Source organism: Antechinus flavipes, chromosome 3 (genome assembly GCF_016432865.1).
Source record: "Antechinus flavipes isolate AdamAnt ecotype Samford, QLD, Australia chromosome 3, AdamAnt_v2, whole genome shotgun sequence".
NCBI classification, from domain to species: Eukaryota; Metazoa; Chordata; class Mammalia; order Dasyuromorphia; family Dasyuridae; genus Antechinus; species Antechinus flavipes.
The window spans coordinates 326461794-326486798 of record NC_067400.1 but is presented as its reverse complement, the minus strand read 5'-3'; the positions used below and the strand labels follow the sequence as shown (position 1 = coordinate 326486798).

Here is a 25005-nt window from a genome sequence, read left to right as displayed (position 1 = left end):
CAAGTCCCTGCTATATTTGACATTTCAGCTGATTAAGTACTGGAAAACTTAAGATGAAGACCATCTTCTTGTAGCCCAAGAAAACTACATTCCATTTGATTTTGTTACTTTTAAAAATTCCCCATCCATCAATCAACAAATATTTATTTAAAAACCTACAATATGCCAGGCACTGTAATAAATATCCTTAATAGACTAGTAACATATTTTGACAAGCCTGGACACTTAATCCTCTTTACCTCTCTTAAGGATCAAACTGTTCCCACTTATTTTTGTTATTGTATTTTTTCTTCCCTATATAGTTCTTTTCTGAATAGAACTATTTCTCATTTAAGCAAAATATAATAGAGGATGAGATTATGGGAGTGAGGATGCATGTTATTAATATAAATAAAATGTATCTTTTTTTTCAGAAAAGTAGGAATAACTGTTTGGTTGCTTCTTCTGTTACTGTAAAAGACTGTGTAAGAAAAATATTTAAAACTTAGAAAATTGGGAAGGGGTGGGTTAACCATTCCATTTTCTCCATATTGATGTAGCCAGAAAACAAAAGTCCATGCCAGCCAATACAGGTACTTACTGGTACAAGCCACCTCCGGTGGGTCAAAGTCTGCCCGGTAATAACCTGTGCGGCAGGTGCAGATGGGAGAGGCCTCCGAAGGAGAACGGCTATTGGATGGGCACTGCGAACAAACCCCCACTTCCTGATTCGCCTTGAACATTCCTGCTGGGCAAGCTGGAACATAATGAGATAAGAACAGATGAAAATTAATCACAAGAGAAATAATGTGGTTCTCTCATAGTAAAATCATAGGCTCTAAAGTTGCCATCCTTACACTGTCAGGGATTTAAAGCATCTATTTCTTTATTGCTGTCAAGTAGGGCCACCCTAGGCTGATGAAATCCTTTTTAATGCCTCCAGTAAGGGGGATTCCACAAACTCCTTTGTCTTCTGTTTTAACTCCTCCTCTATGAAACAACCAGTATCTTTTTCTCAAGTTATCCATTGAATATAGCTTTTAACCACAATTCTCCTTTATTTACTCCTTACTTAAATAAAATATCAAGATCCAAGGCTACAGATTACAATCCATCCATTTATGCTCATCCTACACAAATCTTATCTCCATAAATTTGCCACAGCAAAAGGTGAGAGTACAATGAGAAGGGATCCCCAAATTAAGTAATGGTCTTTTCTTGCTTTGTCTTGGCATCCAGTGAATACTTGGAGGATGTAGGCTGTCCACAGATATCTTTCTTTCTTGCCATGTGAGTAACCCATTTTTTCCCATTCACATTTCTGTGATGATATTCTTTACTCTGCTATTTCTAAGTAATTCCTTTTTAATAATCTATTACCATTTACTCATGCCTACCATATGCTCTTCTATTGTCCTGTGAGTAATTATCACATTTATATAGGATTTTTAAAATTTGTAAAACCTTATTTTTTTAGACATCATTTCATATGGTAACCATAGTAACCTTGTGAGGTCGACCATGCAATTATTAGTATCCTAATTTTAAAATGAAGTTAAGTGATTTTCCCATCAACAACTATGAAGTATTTAAAATAGTCAAACCCAGATCTCTTATTCCAAATCTAGGAAAGACTTTAATCTGTTAGGTACTACAGTTGACAAAACCCTGGGCCTGCAGTCAGGAATATGCTAGATTCAAATCTGGCTTCATATACTTACTAACTGTGCGGTTCTAAGCAAGTCACTTAATTCCTATCTACTTCATTTTCTTCAATTGTAAAATAGGGATAATAATAAAGCTGTGACCTTGTTATGTCAGGATTGTTGTGAGGATCAAATGGGATATTTGTAAAATACTTAGCACAATGCCTGGTAATGCATGCTTACTATTCCTTTCTTACATTCTTAATAGTCCCATGAAATTTTAGATACTTCCTGTCCAAGTTTTCTTTTTATCCCTCTGATTATTCTTATTCTTACTTTTTCAGACTCCTTGCTAGGTTCTTTTTCTTCTTTAGACACTCAAGTATTTTTTTCCACAAGGAAAACTCCCTTTAAACTCTTAGCATCTTATTCCCTCCAGTGACTTCAATTATCATCTCTCTGTGGAGGGCTCCCCAATCTATAAAACTAGCCCTAAATTCTCCCCAAAGCTACAATTCCACATTTTTAACTGGCTATTGGATAGTTCCAGTTGGTTGTCCCATTAACACTTCAAAGCCAACACTTCCTAAGGCAAATCATATCCCTATTCTTCCTATTCCAAAATGTTTTAACTCCCCTAGCTCTATTGATAGTACTTTCTTTCTTTCAGTCCCTCAAAGTACAAATTCTCTAGTCATCTTTGGCTTTTACACTTCCTCCCTTCCTTAGACAGAATCAGGTGTCTTGCTTTTTGGATTCAACTTTGATTGTATTACTTCCTTTCTATTTGCTTAAGGGCTTGTAATGGTATTCTTTACTGCCTTCTCCCACTCCATCCTCAATATCAGGAGTTCCTTCCAATGATGGAGAATACATCTCATCCATATCTGTCCATCCCATATGATTCTTTCCATGTTTTCCCCAAAAGGGGTTCACTCAATGTTCTGGAGACCTTTCTTCCTTGTCCAGTTTTAACTAAGTCATTCACTTATTCAAAAATACTTTTATGTGCATCACTATATAATAAATATGTAAAATTTTAGTTAATATATAAAAACATAAATAAAAATATAAAGCTTAATTTGGTTTTCAAACTGAATTCCTCATATATTTTGGATCTAGCCTACATTTCTGATTTCATTTTACCCTGCTCTCTATCATTCTTTTTCATTATTTCAGAAAATCGGAAATTTTCAATAGTGCCAGGTTTGATCCTAACTATTAATACCTCAGTGCTTCTGAGTAATATATCTCCATGCAAGAAATGGATACTATGCTGATCCTTGACATCTCTGCCTGTTGAAATTCTTACCTTTTTCTAAAGACTACTCATAAATACCACCTCCTCCAGGAAGTCATTCTTTATCTACCAATTAAGAGTGGTCTCTCCTTTCTCAATTCTCTCCTTCTATGTTTGTGTGTTTTTCTTATATATTTATCCAAGTCTAACTCTCATTATAGTTACATAACTAAAGCAATACATTTGTCTTATCCCTCTTATCAGATTTAAATTCCCTAAGGATAAGGATTCTCTTTAGTTCATCTCTTTGGTCCTCTAGGCCTGTAAGAATGCTTTGTACAATGTTGGTTGCACTGGATTGCCAATGGGAGTCTATTCCTTATAAACTGAATATCTGATTTTTTGAGATGATGATGAGTGAAAGACTAAAACTGGGAAAATATATGGGATCTTAATCAATCTAAGAGCATTAGCCAAGATGATAAAAAAAATGATACTTTTCTGAAAAGCAGAGGGATAGCTTAGATAATTTTTTCCAGATTCATTCAGGCTCAAATACTCTATGTTGCTACAAAATTCTTTCCCAAAAGAGTGTATTTTCACTTTTTTCCCCTTGTTGTTGTTAAAAGCCTCCTCACCTTTAGTGTGATGACTTAAATAATGGAATAAACAAATGCCTTTGAGATCCACAAAGGGCATGAAAATGGATTTCTTCTGAATCTTCCTAAGGGGCTACAGATTTCAGGGCAATAGGCTTCCTATTTTTAAAGACAGATATGAAGGAGAAGGAGAAAATGCTGAATGAAAGCTGAAACTTCATAAAGAGAAAAGAAAATAAGAAAGGAAGTGGATGCTCTAGTGAAGGGTTAGACTTATCTTTCTTTTCACTCCTAAAGAGAAAATTACTTACCGGATCTTTGTGGCCTGAAGCCTTAACACAAAACCTGCCAGGTCAATGAGAATATCACTGAAGTAAATGTATTTTTTTTAAATCCTAAGGAGATAATTCACATCACAGAAACCATGAGAGAACATCTAGCCCAGTCCTCTAAATTTGCATTTAAGGAAACTAAGGAAACAAAGATGTCATGATTTCCCCAAGAACACATAGTAAATTGAAGAGTTGGGATTTCATTTCAAATCTGCCACATCATGCTACTCTCCAAAACCATCAATGTTTATGTCTCTTCTATTATTGGAGACTACAGAAATTCTCACTTCTCCTGTGCCATTTTTGCCCATGATTTGTTTTGACATCTTCCCCCATAAGTCCTCCATAGAATTATCTCTATTTGCAAGAGGATTTCTTCTTGTTCTATGAGTATCTCGGAGGTTTCAATGTACCTTTTGGATGAAATACCAGTTCAACAAATTCAATTCAATTCAACAAAGTTGTATTAATTTCCTCTTTCACATAAGAGGATTTACTGGATTAGGAACTGAGAGAAGCATACAATTTAGACTAAGATACAGTCCTTACTTTTATGGAGTTTATACTTTAGTGGAGCTAAGATATTGACAGATACCTATACAACTATAACCCTTTATATTTTCTTTAGAAGGATACAAAGCAAAATGTACTTTAGAAGGATACAAAATAAAGTTCTAGGAGAAATATTAAGAGAAAGAGAATTACCAAGTTATGGCAGAGAAAATCAATCATAGGTCTGCAAAGAAAATGGGCTGGGGCAATCATTGCCATTGGCCTTCTTTTAGTGAGGAGTGATGGGGAGTAGGAGAAGGAAAAAACCAATGATAATGCTAGCTCAAGATGGTGACAGTATATTTAGGCATATTCAGTCCGTGCATAAATTGAAAGTCAGCTGGAACATAGAGTTTATGAAAAGACTAATATGAAAGAAAGAAGGCTAAAAAGAAAAGAGATGCGCTGGATTATGGAGGCTGCCCTTTCATTGAGTTAAGAAACTCCCAAAGAGAAATTCTCTCTTTCAGGATGAATCAGATCATCTTTGTAACTCATACATAGTCTTGGCTCATTGCCTTGGTTCACACAGTAGGTATGAGGCAGAGACAGGACATGAACCCAGATATTTCTAATGAGTAGATTTAGCAGGGGGAAGTAATAAGTTTCTTTTAAAACATGCAGTGCCATTTAGATTCAGGGAATGGTAGATAATTGGATATACAGATGTGGAACAGGTCTGGAGAAGAAAGGTCAGGACTGGAGAAATGGATTTCTCTTTCATTCTTATTACATGATTGGCCCACTTCCTTTTCTGGTCATACAATTCCCAATAACATCTTTATATCACTTCTGGTATACCAGAAGTCATTGGTACTTCACTGCAGCCTGTTTATACCCACTATGAGTCTTTGCATTGCCCTCTAGGTTATCTGTAATTGCACTGCTAAGCTCATGGTACTCCACGATTCATGGTCACAGAGCATCACCAGGCATTAAAAAGATGAGCTTCTGTAGTGAAGGCCAATTTGGGATCATTAAAAGCACTGTATAGTTTCCCAAATGCAATCCAGCCAGAGCTCATTATCCATCTGTAGCACTTGTCCAAGATACACATATGCTTCTTGGTTCTTTATTATGTTTAATTTCCCTTCAAAACTTAACAGTTTTCCTTTTCCTGGATATAGGTGTATCACCAGGATTATTCTTACACTTATGATCCATGATTAAGAGTTAGTGAACATCTAGGAAATGGAGAACAAATATACAATGGGGGGAAGACAGATAAAGAGACAGAAATAGAAAGAGAGAGGGGGAAAGAGAGGAAGGGAGAGGGAGGTAGAAAGACAAGAGACAGAGACAAGAAACAGAGATACACACATACAGAGACACACACACACACAGAGGGAGACAGAGGAAGACAGGGAAACAAAGACAAAGAGAGATAGAGAGGGAGAAAGATAGAGACAAGAGACAGAGAGACACACACAGAGAGACAGAGACAGAGAGACAGAGAGAGACAGAGAAAGAAAGAGAGAAACACAGAGAGAGAGAGAGAGAGAGAGAGAGAGAGAGAGCGCGCAATAATTTTGGAACTGAAAAAAGGAAGGAAGTAGAGAATAGGATTAAAGAGGACATACTGCATAGAAAAGCAAAGAGATTTAAAGGGAAATTATCAAATGTGTTTAATTCCCATGAGAAGCAGGCTGTGAAATGGCAAGTTAGATTTATTAGATCAATATGCCCTGTGGCTGCCCTCAGGTGGCATTGTCACCCCAATACAGCTTGGCTGTTGTTCAGAATAAAGGAATTAAAAAAAATTGCATTGCAAAAAATGTACATTTGTCACTCGTATAAGGGGGCTTGTATAAATAAGGTAGTCAAATTCCTGTACAATCTTAGGATAGTATGCTCTAATAAATTAATTGTTTTTAAAACAAATAAAACACAGAGAGTTTCTATAGCTTTTTGTATGTTAATAAACATTAGGTCTTTGTTCAAATCCTGCCTCTTCCACTTCCTACCTATGTCACTTTAGGCAAGGTCCCTTAAGCTCTCTGGGCCACAGTTTTCTAATCTGTAAAATATAGAGGATTAGGCCAGATAGTCTCTAAGGTCACTGACAGTTCTAACTCTAGGAAGGTTCAAAGGAATATTAGAGATTTTCATTTGAAAAATTTTCATTTTTTAGATGAGAAAATAGAGGTTCATAGGGATAAGACACTAACTCATGATTATATAGAGAGTGCCTGTTCTGCACCGCTTTCAGGAAAAGCCCTCTCTGGGATCCACTCCTATTCCTGGATGTGATGTTTTGACCTATACCTACTCCCTACTCTATAACTTTTGGATCAAAGTGTCCCTTTGTGTTTTGCCTTCTCTCTTAGAACTGAAGGGTCTTGAGTTTAAGAATTATCTTTGATTTTTGCCTTTGTATCCTTAGAGCTCAGCCTATGCTAAGCACTTAATGAATGCTTTTTGAGTCATTTTTATTCATTCTTTCATTAATTCATTTGGTCTTTTTCTTATTACAAATCCAATACTTTTGCCACTGAGCCTTTGACCTGGGAACATCAAGAAGCAAAGATTTTCTTTCCTTCTTAGAGGGGCATTAATAAAACGCATGCTTCCTTCCACGAAAATGAATATTTTCAGCATCTCTGTGTCTACTCCGGAAACACAGTGAACTACATTCCCATTCTTCATCAAGAGAGAATGACCTGTAATTGGCTACAGCTAGCTGCCATCCAGAAGGTCACCTTGGAACGCCCACCCAACTTCTTTCTTTACTTCAAAGCCATAACGAATGACGGGTGCTTACAATGTTCCCAAGTGCTTTTCCTCCCCTCCACCCTTCCCCACACACAGACTTTTACTGACACTAAATCTATCACCTACAATACTATTACTTTATAAAGAAACAGATTAAGTGTCTCATAAACAGTGCAGTGATTGAGATAATGGAAAGTACCTCTCATCCCCATCTGCTGCATCAGGATATGAAGCATCTCCAAGCAGCCAGGAAGAGGAAATTAATAGAAGCAAGAAGGAATAACCACTTTTATGCAATTTCCTCAGTAGATAGTGGACCATCTAATCTTTATTGGAGCCCTTTAACCTGTCACTCAGTACTCACTGAAGCCTTTTTCCCCTCACAATTTTTCTTGATCTAGAAAGAAGATAAAATGAAAACCTCAAAACATTATTTTGTGATTTTATTATATGAAAGGTGTGTCCCTCCTTCAGAAGTGCATAAAATCAACATTTTTTACTGCAACAATAAAGCAAATGAGAATGTTTAACTGGTTTTATTTTGGTATAAATTTTTTTTGGGGGGGAGGGAGGAAATAGTATAGTTTTCTACCTAAGAAAATCTGTCTCTGCATGTTAACTTTGCTTCTTTATCCCCTACCTCTTTTGTTTCTTCATTCTCTTTAATAATCTAATTACTTTTGCTGATCTAATTTTTTTCCAAAATGAGTTTATAAAATGTTCATGTCTATGAATATTCATCAGCTGGTAAAGGATAAGACACAGTTAGTCTATCCTTCCCTTCAAGAGACAGAGACAGGCTTCTAGCTTTACAATCCTTTTCCTTACATGATTTACCTCCTTAGGATGAGGACCAGAACCAGAGGCTCTGTCAAGCACCCGATGCAGGGGAGAGAGGTCGATTCCTTGGGAAGGTTGGCAAAATGGACAGACATTTTCTGCACCTTCAGCTGAGAGACCTGTCACACTGTCAAAAACTCAATGATGGCTGTGAACTGCTGTATGCTCCCTACAGGGTTTAAATGGGAGAGCCTGACACTGCTGTTATTGCCTCTCTCTGGAGGCATAATGAAAAAAACAGCACGGAGACTGATACAGGCATCAACTTTGCCCACTGCTAGAAAACTGATTTGCTATTGGCCCAGCAGGGCATGTTATGGGCAAAAATCTGAGGAAGCAATGTTTTCAAAAATTTAATAATCAGATCTCATATTTCTCTTGACTTTTCAGGTTTACCAAGCATTTTCATCATTATAACCCTGAGAGTTGGGTCGGGTAGGATATATGACTACAGTCTAACTTCATTGCCTCATAGTGGGATGAGTCCTAGAATGTTGTGCCAAGAAGAGCATACTCTAAAATTGGAAAGGTTTTGAGCTTGGACTAAGAATAGATGCATCTCTGAAATTTAAGGTTCAACCTAGCTAAGAACTCATCAGGCTGGCCACAGAATGGTGAATTTTTGAGGCACAGAAACTTTTAGATTATAGTTATCTGCTACCTGTTAGATCATAGTAACACAGATTTAGAATTTGTTTTTCTTTCTCCATAGCTGGCTAGATAATGAAGTAATTGAGAGTGCTAGACTTAGAGCCAGAAAAACCTGAATTCTAATTCTATTTCAGATGAAGCCTGGGTATGTCACTTAATCTCCCTTTATTTCAATTTTCTTATCTGTAAAATAAGTATAATAATAGCATCTCTAAGGATCAAGTGAGGTAATATATGTACAGAGCTTCACAAACCTTAATGTGTTCAATAAATACTAGTTAGCTATTATATATGAGGAAACTGAGGCTGGGAAAGATTCAGGAAGTTAACTTCATTTGATATTGTATCAGAGTTGGGATTCAAACCTCAGTTCCCTGACTTGAGGACCAGTGTGCTTTTCATGGTACCACATTATTGGCAAAATGAATCAATGGGGGAAAAAAAAGTTCTCACAGAGTGAAATGACAGCTTCCTGACAGTGAAGATTTATAACCTTAGATTGATGAGACCACTTGACTATAAATTTAGCTAGCTGGTGAATAGTAATAAGTTCAAGATTTGAACTCAAGTCTCCCAATTCCAACATCAATTGTCTTTTTCCTACAACATATTGTGCAAAAGACTATATCATAGCTCATGCTTCCCTTCTTCCACAGGTAAGCCTTAATGGACTAACTTCAAATCTCTAAAACCGTTTGTCCTTGTATCAGCTGATGTTTACTTGAACAAAAAAAAAAATTCCAAATTATATCTTCTTGGTTTTTTTACCTTCTATTTAGCAAATTTCTAATCATTTTTATGGTTTAAAACAAAGCACGGACACCAGTTAGGTTGCCATGGTTTCTCTAAATTGCATAGTCAGACTCATTAGAGTGCTGAACCTGAAATGAGGAAGACCTGTGTTCAAATGCTTACTAATTGTGTGACTTTGGGCAAGTCACTTAACTGCTTATTCTCAGTTTCACTTAATTGCTCATCTTTTGGTAGTGAGGTTAGTAATATCACTTCCCTCACAGAATTGCTTAAATGAGATGATGCATGCAAAGTGCTTGGCAAACTTTATTACTTAAAAGCCATTATTATTATTAAAATCCTCTTGTTTTCTAGACAAAAAAAAGGTGTGCAGAGATTTTAATAGTAGAGAAAAGTAAGGAAAATGTTCCAATTCCTTACACTTCTCAGGATCCCAAAATAGAGCTAGGTTGACAGTGGCCTTTTGATTCAACATTTCATTTTTAGTGAGATGGTAGGTTATTCAGTCACTAAATAAAAATAGTTCTTTAGCTAACTACTTCACTTTTTTCAAGTCTCAGTTTATTCATCTATAAAATGCAAGGATTATATTATATTTTCTCTTAACTCTCTTCACAGTCTTTCATTCTATAACTCAAGGAGCATAGCAATCATATATTGCTTACAAAAAGTATGTTAGACTGATGGACCAAGAAATCCTTAGAAATCTTATATTTGATTTTACTGTTAACTGTGTAGGTCTACCCAGCTAAAAATCTTTAATTGCTTCCAGGAATATGAATATATATGCTTAGGTCTAGGTATATATGCACATATAAAATATTGTACAATTATGTTTCTATCTACATGAATGTACATCTATGTACACATATTCATATTTACCTATTTTCCAGACTTGTGTGTATATTTCTACCTGTTGAAAATCACTCCAAACAATATAAAGTCTACAATTGTAGAGACAACTAATTGTAAACTTTCCCTACAATTGTAGTTCACAATTCATAAAACTTAAAAGAATTGGCTGGGGAGCTGAAAAGTTAAGGGACTTTACCAATGGGTATCCAGCAAAACAATGACTTAGTGTTACATTGTGATTTTATGACAAGGTGGGACTTGGTTACAATGAATCAGCAATATACTTGTACAGGATCATATTGTTTAGAAATACTTTAAGCAATTTATGCAAGTAATTACTCAAATCAAGTGTCAGAAGCCTTTGACTTTTGGGCACAAACACTTCTGAGAGAATAGAAAAGAGCTCATAAGATATTTTCAGGGACACAATTATCACTGGCCCCTGGCATAAGACCTTTATCCTCTGGTTCTTTATTTTATACTTTGCCTTAAGACCATCAGTAGCCATAACATTTCCCAGGGATGTTCCCAATACAAATACATACACAAAAGGTCTCCCAAGCAATTAAAAATTTCAGAGCTATGCCACTCTGCTACAAAGATGTCTCATATGACTCTCTTGTGCAGACACACACACACACACACACACACACACACACACCCTTTCAATATGGTTGAATTTGGGCTAGAAGGACCAGTTTAGAAACACAGACCAAAACTTGATTGCCTGGCTACAAACCTAAGAAAGAGAAACTGATATCTTCACCAAGGTTATGACAATAGTTTCTACTTTCCTATTCTACAGATCAATTATTTGGCCTTAATAATTACAGCAAGGCAAAAGGGCCCGTCCCACAACAGCCATAATTTCAGGACTGCCACCTGATGAGCGCTACAACAATTTCTTCCCCTGTATTTTGATGCTTGGGTAGTACTGAGGGGAAAAAAAATCAGGTTCAAGAGGCATACTCATATGCAAGTAAATATGGCAGAGTGACTGGTGAAGTAACATGATTGGGCAGTATCTGTAATTATTACTTCCCTGAAGATCAATCGGTGTGGAACTAAATGGGCCTTTGGTTAATGTCTCTTAATGTCCAACGCCATGTTTAACTGGTCTGTGCAGTTGGGGCCACTTAGCAATATATAAGCATCACTCATGTGAGACACTCACTGAAATTGATGTATGAGGTTGCAGGCTCCATGTCACAGACAGTTGAATGAATTTGTAACTTACGGCACTATTAAGCTGACTTGGACAGGCAATAGCACTTCTGTGGATAATCTATCAATGTGCAAGTTGTTTGGAGGGCAAGGGGGTGGGAAAGAAGCCTGAGCTCCTGAGAGCTTACAGGGAATATGGCTGGGGAATGAGGAGTAAAAGAATCCCAGGGCAAAGGAGAAGAATGTCTCACAGGGAGATACAGAAGTTTGGGGACATTACACGCAGTGGGAATATTACAGATAATTGCAAGGTGGAGTCATCTGTTGGCCTTCAGGGACCAGAAAACCTCAATTCTGCACTCTGAGAATCTTGGTAGGATGTAATGTTCTCCTGGGGATACATGGCAGCTTTGTTTTTTTTTTTTTTTTAATAACTTTTTATTGACAGAACCCATGCCAGGGTAGTTTTTTACATTATCCCTTGCACTCACTTCTGTTCTGATTTTTCCCCTTGCTCCCTCCACCCCCTCCCCAAATGGCAAGCAGTCCTATACATGTTGAATAGGTTACAGTATATCCTAGATACAATATATGTGTGCAGAACCGAACAGTTCTCTTGTTGCACAGGAAGAATTGGATTCAGAAGGTATAAATAACCTGGGAAGAAAAACAAAAATGCAAGCAGTGTATATTCACTTCATGGCAGCATTGTTAAGCATAAGTGTTCAAAATTCTGATCAGCTGGGATTCCTAACCAAGATCTGACTTGTCTAGGTTTGACCAATCTCAATCACTAAGTATTTATTATGCCTATTACATGCCAGGTAGTCAGTGGTGATACAAAGAGAAAAAAATACCTATCCTTAAGGAGAACACATGTAATCTTCAGTCATTTCTGGCATGTCCAACTTTTAATGACCCCATTTAGGGCTTTCTTGTCAATGATACTGATGTGATTTGCTGTTTTCTTCTTCAGTTCATTTTACAGATGGGGAAACTGAGGGAAATAGGATTAAGTGACTTGCCCAGGATCATACAGCTAGTAGATGTCTGAGACTGGATTGGAACTCAGTTCTTTCTGACTCCAGTCCCAGAATTTGAACTAATAAGCCATCTAGCAACCCCTTCATGTTTTTATATAAATACATACTAAATAAACACTTAAATATAAGAAGAAAACCTTTTTTAGTATAGGTTGTATTTTTTTTGATCATTCTAAAAGTTTTCTCAAGGAAATTTTAAGTGCAACAGCAATGAACCTGAGTGATCTGGGTATTATCAACAACCAGACAGACTTTTATTCCACAGTCAGGCTGCATTTTCTGAATGCCAAAGGTGTAGGCAGTTCCATGGTCATATCAGAATCAAAATCTCATTGGTGCAGCTGTGGTCACACAAATAATACTTCTTAAAAGGGCTCAAATCTAATCCTACAAGTAACCAGAGCAGCTAGATAGAACTCACCAAAACCAAGTTAATCCATTTGCCTGCCTGTCTGTCATTCTTGGCTTTGCTTGAAGTTGTGAGGTCTGAAAGATGTCTGAATTTTATCAGGGCCTTCTTGACTTAGGAATAATCTCAGCATGAGTCTCTAAGTTACGATGTTTCAAATCTTCCCTTGTCTAAACTGGTTTTGGTTTATAATACACCAAAAGATACTTGATCTTCCTCAAACCACTCCTAAAATATAATTCAAAATATTCCATCTTTACATAAATGTTGGCACAGAATATTTGAGTTCAATTCCCAGATCTTTGGTAAAATCACATTAGTTGCTTAACTAGTTCTGTGACCCTGAGCAAATTCCTCAACTGTTATTTATCTGTTTCCCTATTTTTAAAATAATAATAATGATAGTATTATTTCCCATGGTTGTTTAGAGGATAAAACATAATAAAACTTGTAAAGTGATTTATAAATTTGAAAGCACTACAAAAATGCTATTATTATTTTCTCATCCCTCAAATGAAGGAGCAGGACCAAATGATCACTAACAAACTTATGGTTTTCAACATTCTGTTTTATACATTGGGCCAACAGACATATTCAGAGGGCTGAGACTCTGATCTTCCTTTTAGCTTTACTATACTATATAGCTTAGGTAGAAGGAAGGTAAGTGAAAGAGTGAGAGAGGGAAAGGAAGGATTATAAGTTTAGAGGAAAATAGATGATTTAATAAAGTAGGATAAGGAAGTAAGGAAATGGAAAATGAAAAGGCAAAATGAAAAAAATTATGGCCAGCATGAATGGAAAAAAAAACTGGAAAGGAGAACAGTGTTGGGTATAAGAAGAATAATTTTTCTCATTAACAAACCCATCCAATCACTCATTTCCCTACTCTACTGCCTCAAAGGACTTTGGTTCATATAATGTTCTGGGGTTGCAAGTCCTAACCTTCATTTTCTTTTCCTCCTCTTTGCAGTCTGATCTTACTCCAAAATTCACTTCTAACATTACATCATCAGGTGCCCCTTCTAGGTATATTCTTTATGTAGATACATAAATCATCTGTAACTTATGTCAAGGACTTCATCAATGGTAGAATAAAGGATAGACATGAGGTCTTCCAAAGCCACAAAATCATATTGCAAAGTGGAGGAAAGGGGAAAAAAGGCATGAATGTATTCTGAATTAGAGTACTTGTATTCAAAGCCCAACTCTTTTAATGATTACTTATATAACCTTGGGTAAACTTTTCATCTTAGTTTCTCACGTGTGAAAAGAAGAGTTTGAATAAGATGTTTAAAGTTCCATCCATGTCTAAATCTATAATGATATGATGCAGTACAGCTGTTGGTAGAAACCATAAAGACATACATCTAATACTTCCTCTAGAGCAAGTATCATTTAATAAATAATTATTGAATTAAGAATAAGGTTTTCCCCATTTTCTACTTCCTCATCCAGAAATTAACCAATGTGAGAAATTTTAAGCAAAGATTTACCTAAGCTAAGATCTAAGATAAGACTGTAAAAGAAATTCCCAGTTTAGGCAAATGAATGAATTACTGCTCAATGTGTTTTCTCAGAAAGGTCTCCAAAAATGTGTATTCTCATTTTTGCAGATAGGTTATCTGAAATTTATAAGTCTCTTAGATCAAGACTTGGGTAATCCAAGATCTTCACTGAAATATAGCATACCTATAATTGTAATATTTATCCCTTTATTACTTATTAACCAATTAATATTGATTGCTACTCTTAGGAATCCCCACTTTGCCAAAGGCATATAAGTTGTAAGCTCACCATCATAAGGATCTTTGGCATTCAAAAGTGCTGCTGACCTCTTTTCTTAATAAAGTGCTAGTTTTATTAATAAAATGATTAATTACTCAGAAACTGTGTCTCTCAAACTTTTTAAACATCACACAGAGGATCAGTGAATCATAGATTTCAAGTCAGGAATTGTCTGAGGTCATTAAATTCAACTTCTATCATTTTTGCATTAGGAAGCAGGCCAAAAGAACTTCAATGTCTTGCTCAAGGCCATGAATGAGGGTGAATTTTCAATATAACCTACAGACTATTGCTATTTCAGTATTAAAAAGAATGTGGGAAAATTTATCTCTATTCCAAAAATTTTTTTTTGGAGAATTTAAGGTCAGTGGACAAAGGTTAGAAGTTGCAAAAAAAGTAGATTTGGAGTTGATGTAAAGAAACATTCCTTACATTTAGAAGTTTAAATAAATGGACTGGACTGCCTTGAAAAGCTAGTAAGCTTTTCCTAGTTTGAGCTTTTCAGATAGAGGAAAGATCACCCCTTGGCTTGGATCCTAAATAAAATTTTTTTGGTTTGGATTGGACTACCTGCCCACTGAGGCCCCTTACGATTCTGAGACTTCCTGATTCTGTGAAGCCTCTGCCTATACCCCATATGTGGAAAGAGGGACAAAGGCATCTGTGCTAAACTTCAACAAGAAAGAAAGAAAGAAAGAAAGAAAGAAAGAAAGAAAGAAAGAAAGAAAGAAAGAAAGAAAGAAAGAAAGAAAGAAAGAGAGGGAGGGAGGGAGGAAGGGAGGAAGGAAGGAAGGAAGAAATGAAGGAAGGAAGGAAGGAAGGAAGAAAAGAAAGGAAGAAAAGAAAAGAAAGGAAGAAAAGAAAAGAGAGAAAGACAAAAAATTAGAAAGAGAGAAAAGAAAGAGAAAGAGAAAGAGAAAGAGAAAGAGAAAGAGAAAGAGAAAGAGAAAGAGAAAGAGAAAGAGAAAGAGAAAGAGAAAGAGGGAAAGGGAGGGAGGGAGGAAGAAAAAAGAAACAGAAATTAAACAGTATTAGTAAACATCAAGCTAAAAGGGACCTCTGAGATCATCTAGTTAATCTGATTTTTTAATGTGTTTCACATCTAAGGAACCTGAGTTTTAGGGATATCAAATGAATTGCTTTAAAGGCGGGACTTGAACTCAAATTTTCTGCCTCTAAAGATAAGGATATGCATGGTCTTTGAATCAGATCACTACTCCTTCAGTTGGTAGTAGTGAACAGGTAGCCTGGATGCCCTTAGAGAGGTGGAGAGCATGCTATACTGTGATTGATCCAGCTCTTAGAAGTCTTCCCAACAACTGAGATTATATTCTCCATCCCTAGGGCCAGGAAGGTGCTGCCTCATGGATCTTCCTCTGTGGAGGTGATGAGAGTTCGCATTTCCAGTGCACAGACCCACTTCTCCTCATGGCATCAAAGCTACAGGTTGCTAGTAGTCAAAACAGCACTGTTCTGACAACCCTTAATGTAGGGCAAGGGAGACATATGTTGGCAGTCAGGCTAAGTTTCCCCTCTTTTAAAAATAAAATGTTTACCCATTTAAAAAACATGGCTTGAATGTTTACTTTATTTTTAATTGCTCCTTCTGACAGGGTGACCTAATATATTATTTTCTCCCTCTTTGCCACTGCCTCCCTCACCAAGTCCTTAGGGTAAATGAAGGTGACATTTTTTCCCATCCAATTTCCATACCTCAGGTTCTTACCCAGTGCCTGCCTAGGATTGGTCCTTCCTTTACCTTTTCTATCCTAGTGGTGATTTTCATTGCAAACAAATCAAATTGGGTGAATCATCATTTCCTTTGCTCTAATATTCCCAAAGCCCTTATTTCTAACCTCCTTTCTATTTTTTTTTTTTTTTTGTGGGGAGGAAGGATAAGCACATTTGAAGCAGTACAGAAATCTCATTTCCCCTCCTAACATCTAACAAGTTGTACAGAACTTTCCTTTTTGTAATATTATTGTTTCCACAGACCCGGTATTTTCCCCAGCCCCTGCCCTTTGTGAATGTACAAAGCACAGGCTCATAGACTTTTAGTGCTGGCAGGGATGCTACAGATAATGTCTAGTTTCTTCATTTTACATACAGGAAATCAGAAGTGAAGTGATTGCCCAAGGTGATAGAGCTGACACTGGAACCCAGTTTTCCCAGCTCTAAAGTCATTGGTTTTTGTATTACACTATCACATGGTCCCTCACACAGAGGGATAATCAAGCAAATTGTGCTTTGCTCATCTCTCTGTTTATTCTAACTCTTTTGCTGGTCTTCTTCCCACTTTCCTTGTCTGACCTGCACTTGCAGCTTCCTCCCATGCTTGGAAACCTGGGGCAACCTAATTATTCTCTGTGTGAGCATACAGGGAAGAGATGCATTATATTTAAGTAAGTGTAGCTAAGAGGTGCCACATCTTAAGAGAAGGTCAAGTACTGCATATGTATAATATAAGATTAAGATTTTTCCCCTTCCGTGGTGTACTTGATAAAATAATTTTGCTGTGACCTTTACAAAAACCCAGGAGTGGAAACGGGCACAGAGGAATTTCAAGCTTTTCTCCAGGTCGCAAAGTCATAAACATATAAATCTATAACTATATTGCACAGAATTCAAGGAGAAGGAGAAGCAGGCAAAAGAAAATGATTTTTCTTGGTAATGACAGAACAGAAACAGTATAGCTGAATTCTTCAAACTGAATTGTTAGACCTAACTAGATAGAGAGAAAATAGCTGCCTCCCTCTCCTCACCAGTATTGAGAAAAGATCCTTTCCTAGTCTATCCAGTACTATCCCTGGGTCCTCCTAGATGACCAAGCAAATCAATCAGAACTCATATTTTGGCTTCACCATCAGAATGTCTGGGAGAGTGATATTCACAAATAAATCTATTTCTGGGCCTCCATTTCCTTTGCCAGAAAATGAGGTAGATAAACCATGACAATCATGCTACAAATGAAGAAAATGCATAATTCAGCTCGGATTAATGCAATGGCCAATCTTGGCCCCAGAAGAGAGTTAAATTTAAAATATTCTTTACTTTTCTGGGGCATTATGGATACAGAAGATGACATCAGATCATTGTGTTGATTGATTTTTTTTTATTTAATAATTACTTTATATTGACACTTGTTTCTGTTCCGATTTTTTTTCCCTCCCTCCCTCCACCCTCTCCCCTAGATGGCAAGCAGTCCTTTATATGTTGGATATGTTGCAGTATATCCTAGATACAATATATGTTTGCAGAACCGAACAGTTCTCTTGTTGCATAGGGAGAATTGGATTCAGAAGGTATAAATTATTTATTCCTACAAGGGAAAGTTCAAAGATCATGGTAGAGAGATAAGGGGAAATAATCATGGTGAAAAACAAAAAGCAACAGTATAATTTCAAAAACAAAATTAATTGTTAAAATTAAAATTTGGATTAGCAAAAAAGAGTTTAGAACTGGAATAAATCTTATCTATCATCTCATGTGACTATCTCATTTTAGAAAAAAGCAAGTCCAAAAAAGTTGTTTTAGGTCACATAGGTAGCAGACCTAGGATTTCTTTTGGTTCCAAATCAAATTCACATTCCACTATCATTTCCAAGGTCTTTTCTGGCTTTTGTATTCTATGAATCTATTTTTCTAGATATATTTATGCTTGCTATGTATCCACAAAAACATGCAGTATGATAACAGGTAAGGAGAAGTATGGAAACTGATATTTGTACCAGTAGTTTGGACAAAAGGACAGATATGATAGCATCTCTTTGCCCCACACTCCTATCTACATGATCCTAGGTAGGAAACATCTTTCTGAGTGTCAAGGGTATGTGTATAGAGGGATGGTGATGAGGATCAGCAAGTGGGGACAGTGAGGGAGAGGAGAGAATCAGCAAGGGAAATAAAGGCGATGTAATTTTCACAATTTTCTTTTTTATATTTTGAAGGAATCTCTTGGTGTCAGCCAAGATTATATAGAAAGTTCTAACTTTCCCTTTTCTTCTAAGCATATCAGAACAATATCTTAGATTTCTGACTATGCGTTCTTTCCAGACATGCCATTTCTGCTCTCACCATCATATTTCTGGGTTTATTTTATGAAATATGTTTTCACTTTTACACAAATGGTTGCAAGAGAATCAGGAAGACAATATGTATAATGAATACAGCAGTGAGAACAGAAAAATAACAATTAAAATTGACCTCGCAAAATTATATGGATCAAAATTATATCCAGACCCCAAAGAGCATATGTGAAAACCCACCTCTCCTCACTTCTTTAAAGAGGAGGGAGAACAAGGGTATGATACACCATGCATATTGGCATATGCTTTTTTGTGTGTGGAAAGAATAGATTGGTTATTTTTGCTGAATTGTTTCTCATCCTCTCTCCTTTTTTTTTTTTGTTCTTTATGATAAGTGATCATACTTTAGATGAGAAAAAGAGGAGAGGCATCCATTAGAAAATGAAGCGGTGTAAAGACAAAAGACAGTAATGCAAATATATTTTTAAAACAAAAATGCTCCAGCAACAATAATATTATGTCATGATCAACTGTGATGAACTTGGCTCATTTCAACAATGAAGTGATTCAGGTCAATTCCAATAGACTTATGATGGGGAGACCCATCCACATCTAAAAAGTGGACTGTGGGGACTGAATGTGGATCATAACATATATTTTCACCTTTGTTGTTGTTGTTTTGTTTGCTTGCTTATTTCTTTCTCTTTCTCATTTTCCTTTGGATTTGATATTTCTTGTGCAGCATGATAAATGTGGAAATATGTTTACAAGAATTGCACATGTTTAACCTATGTTGGATTATTTGTTATCTAAAGGAAGTGGGAGGTGGGGAAGGAGGGAGAAAAATTTGGAACAAAGGTTTTGCAAGGGTCATTGCTGAAAACTATCTTTTGCATGTATTTTGAAAAATAACAAGCTATTATTAGAAAAAGTAAGTAAAATAAAAGTGCTCCATTGGATTGTGTCTCTGTGCTTCCCTGATGCTACCTTCAGATTTGCTCCTCTTCCAGGAGTCCCTGGGCAATCATCTCCCCTTTCTCTTCCCCACCAGCCAATAGACTTGTCAGCAAATATGAGCCTCCTGGATTACAATTTACCCACTAGGACTGTGGAACCAATTACAAAGTAAAACAGAATTGGGTAATCAATGCAGTCATCAACATTGGATAATTCAGTTTTTAGGTCTGAAATATCCAATTTAGCCTTCTCTATTGATCCCATTCTAATAATTGTCAGTTCTCCATTGGTGTATGCTATATGGATACAGACAAACAGGATGATTTTATTCATGATAACACAACTATTCTTTCTATATTCCCTGAAGACCTTTTTCAGACCAGATAAAGCTGCAATGTATACAATAATTACAAAAACCACAAACATTAACCAGTAATTTTGGTCTCAGAAAGCTCCCAGCATTGTGGAATAATGGAAAGAGCATTGGATTGGGGGTGAGGAGAATGACATCACATTCCTACTTCAGTTACAAGCTAGAAGTGTGATCTTGGGTTAGTCACTTCAGTTCTCAAAAGTTTGTTTCTTCATCTGTAAAATGAGGAAAATAATACCTTCCCTCCCAACAATGAACGGGTTTGTTCTTTGTTGTCCTTTGCTGGTGAATTATCTCTCTCTCTCATCCTAATTGTGGGTGTCTTCTAAAGCTTGGTTTGGGGCTTTTCCTTTCTTTCCACATACAGTCTTGCTGAACTCATGAGCATCAGCTCCTATTGGTTCAGTTATCAGCTCTGTACAGATGATTTATAACTATTTCTGTCCTCCTCTCTCCTCATTTTTTCTTCCTTTCTTCCTTCTTCCTCTTCCTCCTCCTTTTCTTCCTCCTCCTCCTCCTCCTCCTCCTCCTTTTCTTGTTTCTCCTCTTCCTTTTCCTTCTTCTCCTCCTCCTTTTCCTCCTCCTCCTCCTTTCTTATCTTCTCTCTCCTATCTGTCTCTTTCTCTGTCTCTGTCTCTCTGTCTCTCCCCTTCTTCTTTGCCAAAAGACTTAATACACTTTTAAACTTTAATATTTTGAATCTACACTAACTTTTAGACTTCCCTATACTTAGGCTTTTCCTGATACTTGAAAAGTACTTCTATTTATTAGAATCTTTGGTTTTCTTCAAAGCTCACTTCATATACTACCTTCCATAGAAAGCCTTTTATGATTTCCTAGTCATTATTGCTCCATTTCCCCCAAAACAATCATGTTTAATCAATTTGGAATCATGCACAGAGAATAACTAAGCTGTTTTGACTCAAAGATTTAAGTGGTAGGTATATTCCTCAGGGATTTCAAAAACAAAAATAAATTATTTTATAACAGAATTTTTTTGTGGTTGTAAAGAACTGGCAACTCAGGTATATGTCAACTGATTAGAGAATGATTAAAGAAGCAGTACATAAATGTTTTTTTAAATAACTTTTTATTGATAGAACTCATGCCAGGGTAATTTTTTACAGCATTATCTCTTGCATTCACTTCTGTTCCAATTTATCCCCTCTCTCCCTTCACCCCCTCCCCCAGATGGCAAGTCCTTTACATGTTGAATAGGTTACAGTATATCCCAGATACAATATATGTGTGCAGAACCGAACAGTTTTCTTGTTGCACAAGGAGAATTGAATTCAGAAGGTATAAATAATCCAGGAAGAAAAACAAAAATGCAAGCAGTTTATATTCATTTCCCAGTGTTCTTTCTTTGGGTATAGCTGCTTCTGCCATCTTTGATCAATTGAAACTGAGTTAGATCTCTTTATCAAAGAGATCCACTTCCATCAGAATACATCAGATACAACAGTGTCATTGTTGAGGTATATAATGATCTCCTGGTTCTGCTCATTTCACTTAGCATCAGTTCATGTAAGTCTTGCCAATCCTCTCTGTATTCATCCTGCTGGTCATTCCTTACAGAACAATAATATTCCATAACGTTCATATACCACAATTTACTCAACCATTCTCCAATTGGTGGGCATCCATTCATTTTCCAGCTTCTAGCCACTACAAACAGGGCTGCCACAAACATTTTGGCACATGCAGGTCCCTTTCCTTTCTTTAGTATCTCTTTGGGGTATAAGCCCAGTAGAGACAAGCAGAACATAAATGTAATAGACTTACTATATTGTAAGAAATGGTGAATATAATGAATATTGAAAAGCAAGGAAAGACTTCTGTGAATTGATACAAAGTTAAATAAGTAGAGCTAGAAGTAATATCCATAATGAACACAACCATGTAAGTGGGAAGAGAAACAATAATAATAAATCGATCAAACTGAATGCTACAAAATGATAATAACAAAGCTTGTTGACAAAGAAGAGATACAAAAAGATATCTATCTCTGCTTTTTTTTTTTCAGAGGTGGAAGACCAGAGCTGCATTTAAATTAATCAGAGTTTTTTGAAAAATCACTTAGTTTTGTTGAACATTTTTTCTTGATTTTGAGAAATAGAAATTGGTAAGGAGAAAGGAAAGAGTGGGAAATAGATGATTAAAAAGATATTATTTTTAAAAAGCTAAAATTAAAAATTAAAAAAAAAATCATTTGAAAACTTGTCTGTTTATATTTGCAGCTCTTCAGGAGAGTGTGAGTTGATTGAAAGAAGAACTCTTTTTAATTTGGTTTTTGTATCTCCCAGCAAGAAATATAGAACCTTGAATGTAATAGAAGTTTTAAAAATTCATATTGGGTTCAATCCAGAGGCTTCTAACCCTTGTTTCTTTCATAAACTTTTGAAGCCTGGTGAAGTTCTTTTCAGAATAATGTTGTTAAATATTATATAAAATAAAATATGTGGGATTACAAAGGAAATAAATTATATTGAAAAGCAATTATCAAAATATATTTTAAAGAGTTCTTAGATCCTTGATTTAGGAAATCTTGATAGATGGATAATAGGTATACTGTATGTACCATGGAAAGGATCAGAACTATGACCCGGGACTCATCATCACATCTGCCATTGTGGAAAACAGCCATAACCCATCTCAGTTCATAAAATGAAGCCTTGATCTCTTTCTCTTCCCTTTGCAGGACACATGCCTATCATTTCATCTGGGAACTGGTTTCCCAAACATTTGTCAGAGATGCCTAGGGAAGTGATATTGTAGCTACTTACTACAGTTTGAGGAGATGACCAGTTTTATCTGTAGAACTTTCAGCATGACTATTTCATATTTTACCAAAGGGCTTCAGATTCTTTAGCTACTGAGACTTTTTAAATTTAAATTTTAACTTATGGAATAAAACAAACATTTACATAACATGATATACTAAAAAGATGATTAAATGAAACTGGAAATCAACTATGTATAACATGTTATTCCTTTCAAATATACAACAAAAGTATCATGCAAATTTCTTTTTTTATTTTTTTCCTTCCTTCTTTTCCCCTACCTTAGAGATGATTACCATTAGGCACAAATAGTTTATATGTAAAATTATTCTATACATACTTGTATTTATCAGTTTTTTCTCTGGATTCAGATAGTGACTTTCTTCATATGTCCTTTATGGTTAATTTGGGTATTTATAATAGACAAAATAACTTGTTCACTTAAAATTATTCTTAAAATAATATTGCTGTTACTATATACAATGTCCTCTTGGTTCTGCTCTTCATTATTTCAATGATTTTAGAAAAACGTGGAAAGATTTAATGGGAGCTCTATGGGTAAAAATTTGCGTTTCAATGCAACTTTCTGCGACCACCTTTATATTGAATTCCTCCCTTTCCCCTTCTGCTGCCTTGTGCCTGGTTAAGGTCTTTCTCTGCTAGTCAGAACCTCCTCTGCTTCCTTAATGTTTATTCATTTAAGTGAATGGCTTCTATACTTTCCCTAAGTGCACATTTAGGCCTGAGTGCTAAGTGCATATTTAACACCTTTGATCTCTCCTTCAGAGCTGAGCCCTTAATCATGTTTAACTGACAAATCTAAAAGCAGTTGGTGGTAGTAATTTTAATCTATGAAGTCCGAAATGTTTAGAGCTCTGGGTACTCTAGAAATTCTCTCTTATCACTGACCTAAGGGTAAATTATTGAGGTGGAGTATCTAAATAGACTGCTACCCAATGTCGACTGTGTTTTCTAATGTCTTCTGTCAACATCTATTTACAAACTACAAGTTCATAGGATCACAGAACTCATTCATTCATTCATTATCAACAGACACTGACAGATGTTGGGGATGAAAATAGGGTCTGAACCTGTGATTTCATTGGTATGGGAACACTTAGGTGAGGAACCTTCTGCCAATTTAGGTCACCTTCTCTAACTTAAAGTTTTAGGGAGTTGACTAGAGAGATTAATTGCATGTCCTAGGATTAGGCTTAGAGGTGCCTGGACAGTTAGGTGATTAAATTGCTGGACCTGAAGTCAGGAAAACTCATCTGCTGGAATTCAAATCTGGTTTCAGTAACTTATTTTGTGCAAGTCACTTAACTGTTTGACTCAGTTTACTCATCTATAAATTGAGCTAAAGAAGGAAATGGTAAATTACTCTAGTATCTTTTACAAGAGAAGCCCAAATGATATTCCTAAAGTAATTGGTTTTTATTTGACTCAGTTTCCCTATCTGTAAAATTAGCTGGAGAAGGAAATGGCAAACCATTCCAATATATTTGCCAAGAAATTTCCCATTTGGAGTCACAGAGAGCCAGACATGATACAAACAACAATAACAACAACAAAGAACTGAAGAACTGAATGCCTGAAGTGGCATTTGAAATCATGTGTTCCTGGTTTTAGGTCACCTTTCTATCTACTGTACCTTACTGTTTTCATACTGGGAAGTAAAGTAAACAAAAACAAATGACTTCCAGAGTTTATATTCTATGGAGAAGAAGTAGAGGAGCACTCAGGAAGAAACAATAAATTTAAAAGTATATACATGGTCAGAATTATGTGATCCATCACAGAGTCAACAACTAGGGATAAAGAGAAAAATCAGGAAAGACATCATATAGGATATAGCCCATGAATTGATGGGTGTGATACATGGAATTCCATGTAAAAGTAAGAAGAGTATATATATGACAGAAAGAATGTATAAAAGTTGGGAAATGAAATGCTGTGAAAAGGAATACCCTATAGGCCAGTTTAGAAGGGATAGAGTTTGTGAACAAGAGGCATGGAAGGGTAGTCTGGTTTCTGATTTTAAAGCCAAATAGAAGATGTTGTTGTTGTTTTACTTTTTTGGAGGTCACTGAGGAACAAATGGAGTTTCTTAAGAAATTATTTGTCTAGGAAATACCATTTTGGAAGTACATGAAGTATGGATTAGGAAGGGAAGTGATCTGATGCAAGGAATAAAGTGAGGAAAGAATTATCCAAGTTATAAGTTATAATTATATGAGTTATAAGGTACTGAATTAGTTTGGTGGACACATGAAAGAGATAGATTTGGGGGAGATGTCAAGACAG

At 36.0% G+C, this 25005-nt stretch overlaps 1 protein-coding gene across 4 annotated transcripts in view; it reads right to left on the bottom strand.

The window, feature by feature from the left end:
* The window catches only part of EPHB1 (EPH receptor B1), a 718019-nt gene that overhangs the window by 246995 nt on the left and 446019 nt on the right, over positions 1-25005 (bottom strand). For all 4 annotated transcript variants that reach the window (XM_051985594.1, XM_051985595.1, XM_051985593.1 and 1 more), the window contains exon 4: positions 581-736. In XM_051985594.1, coding sequence (XP_051841554.1) covers positions 581-736 — 156 coding nt within the window. The remainder of the gene's footprint in view (positions 1-580; positions 737-25005) is intronic.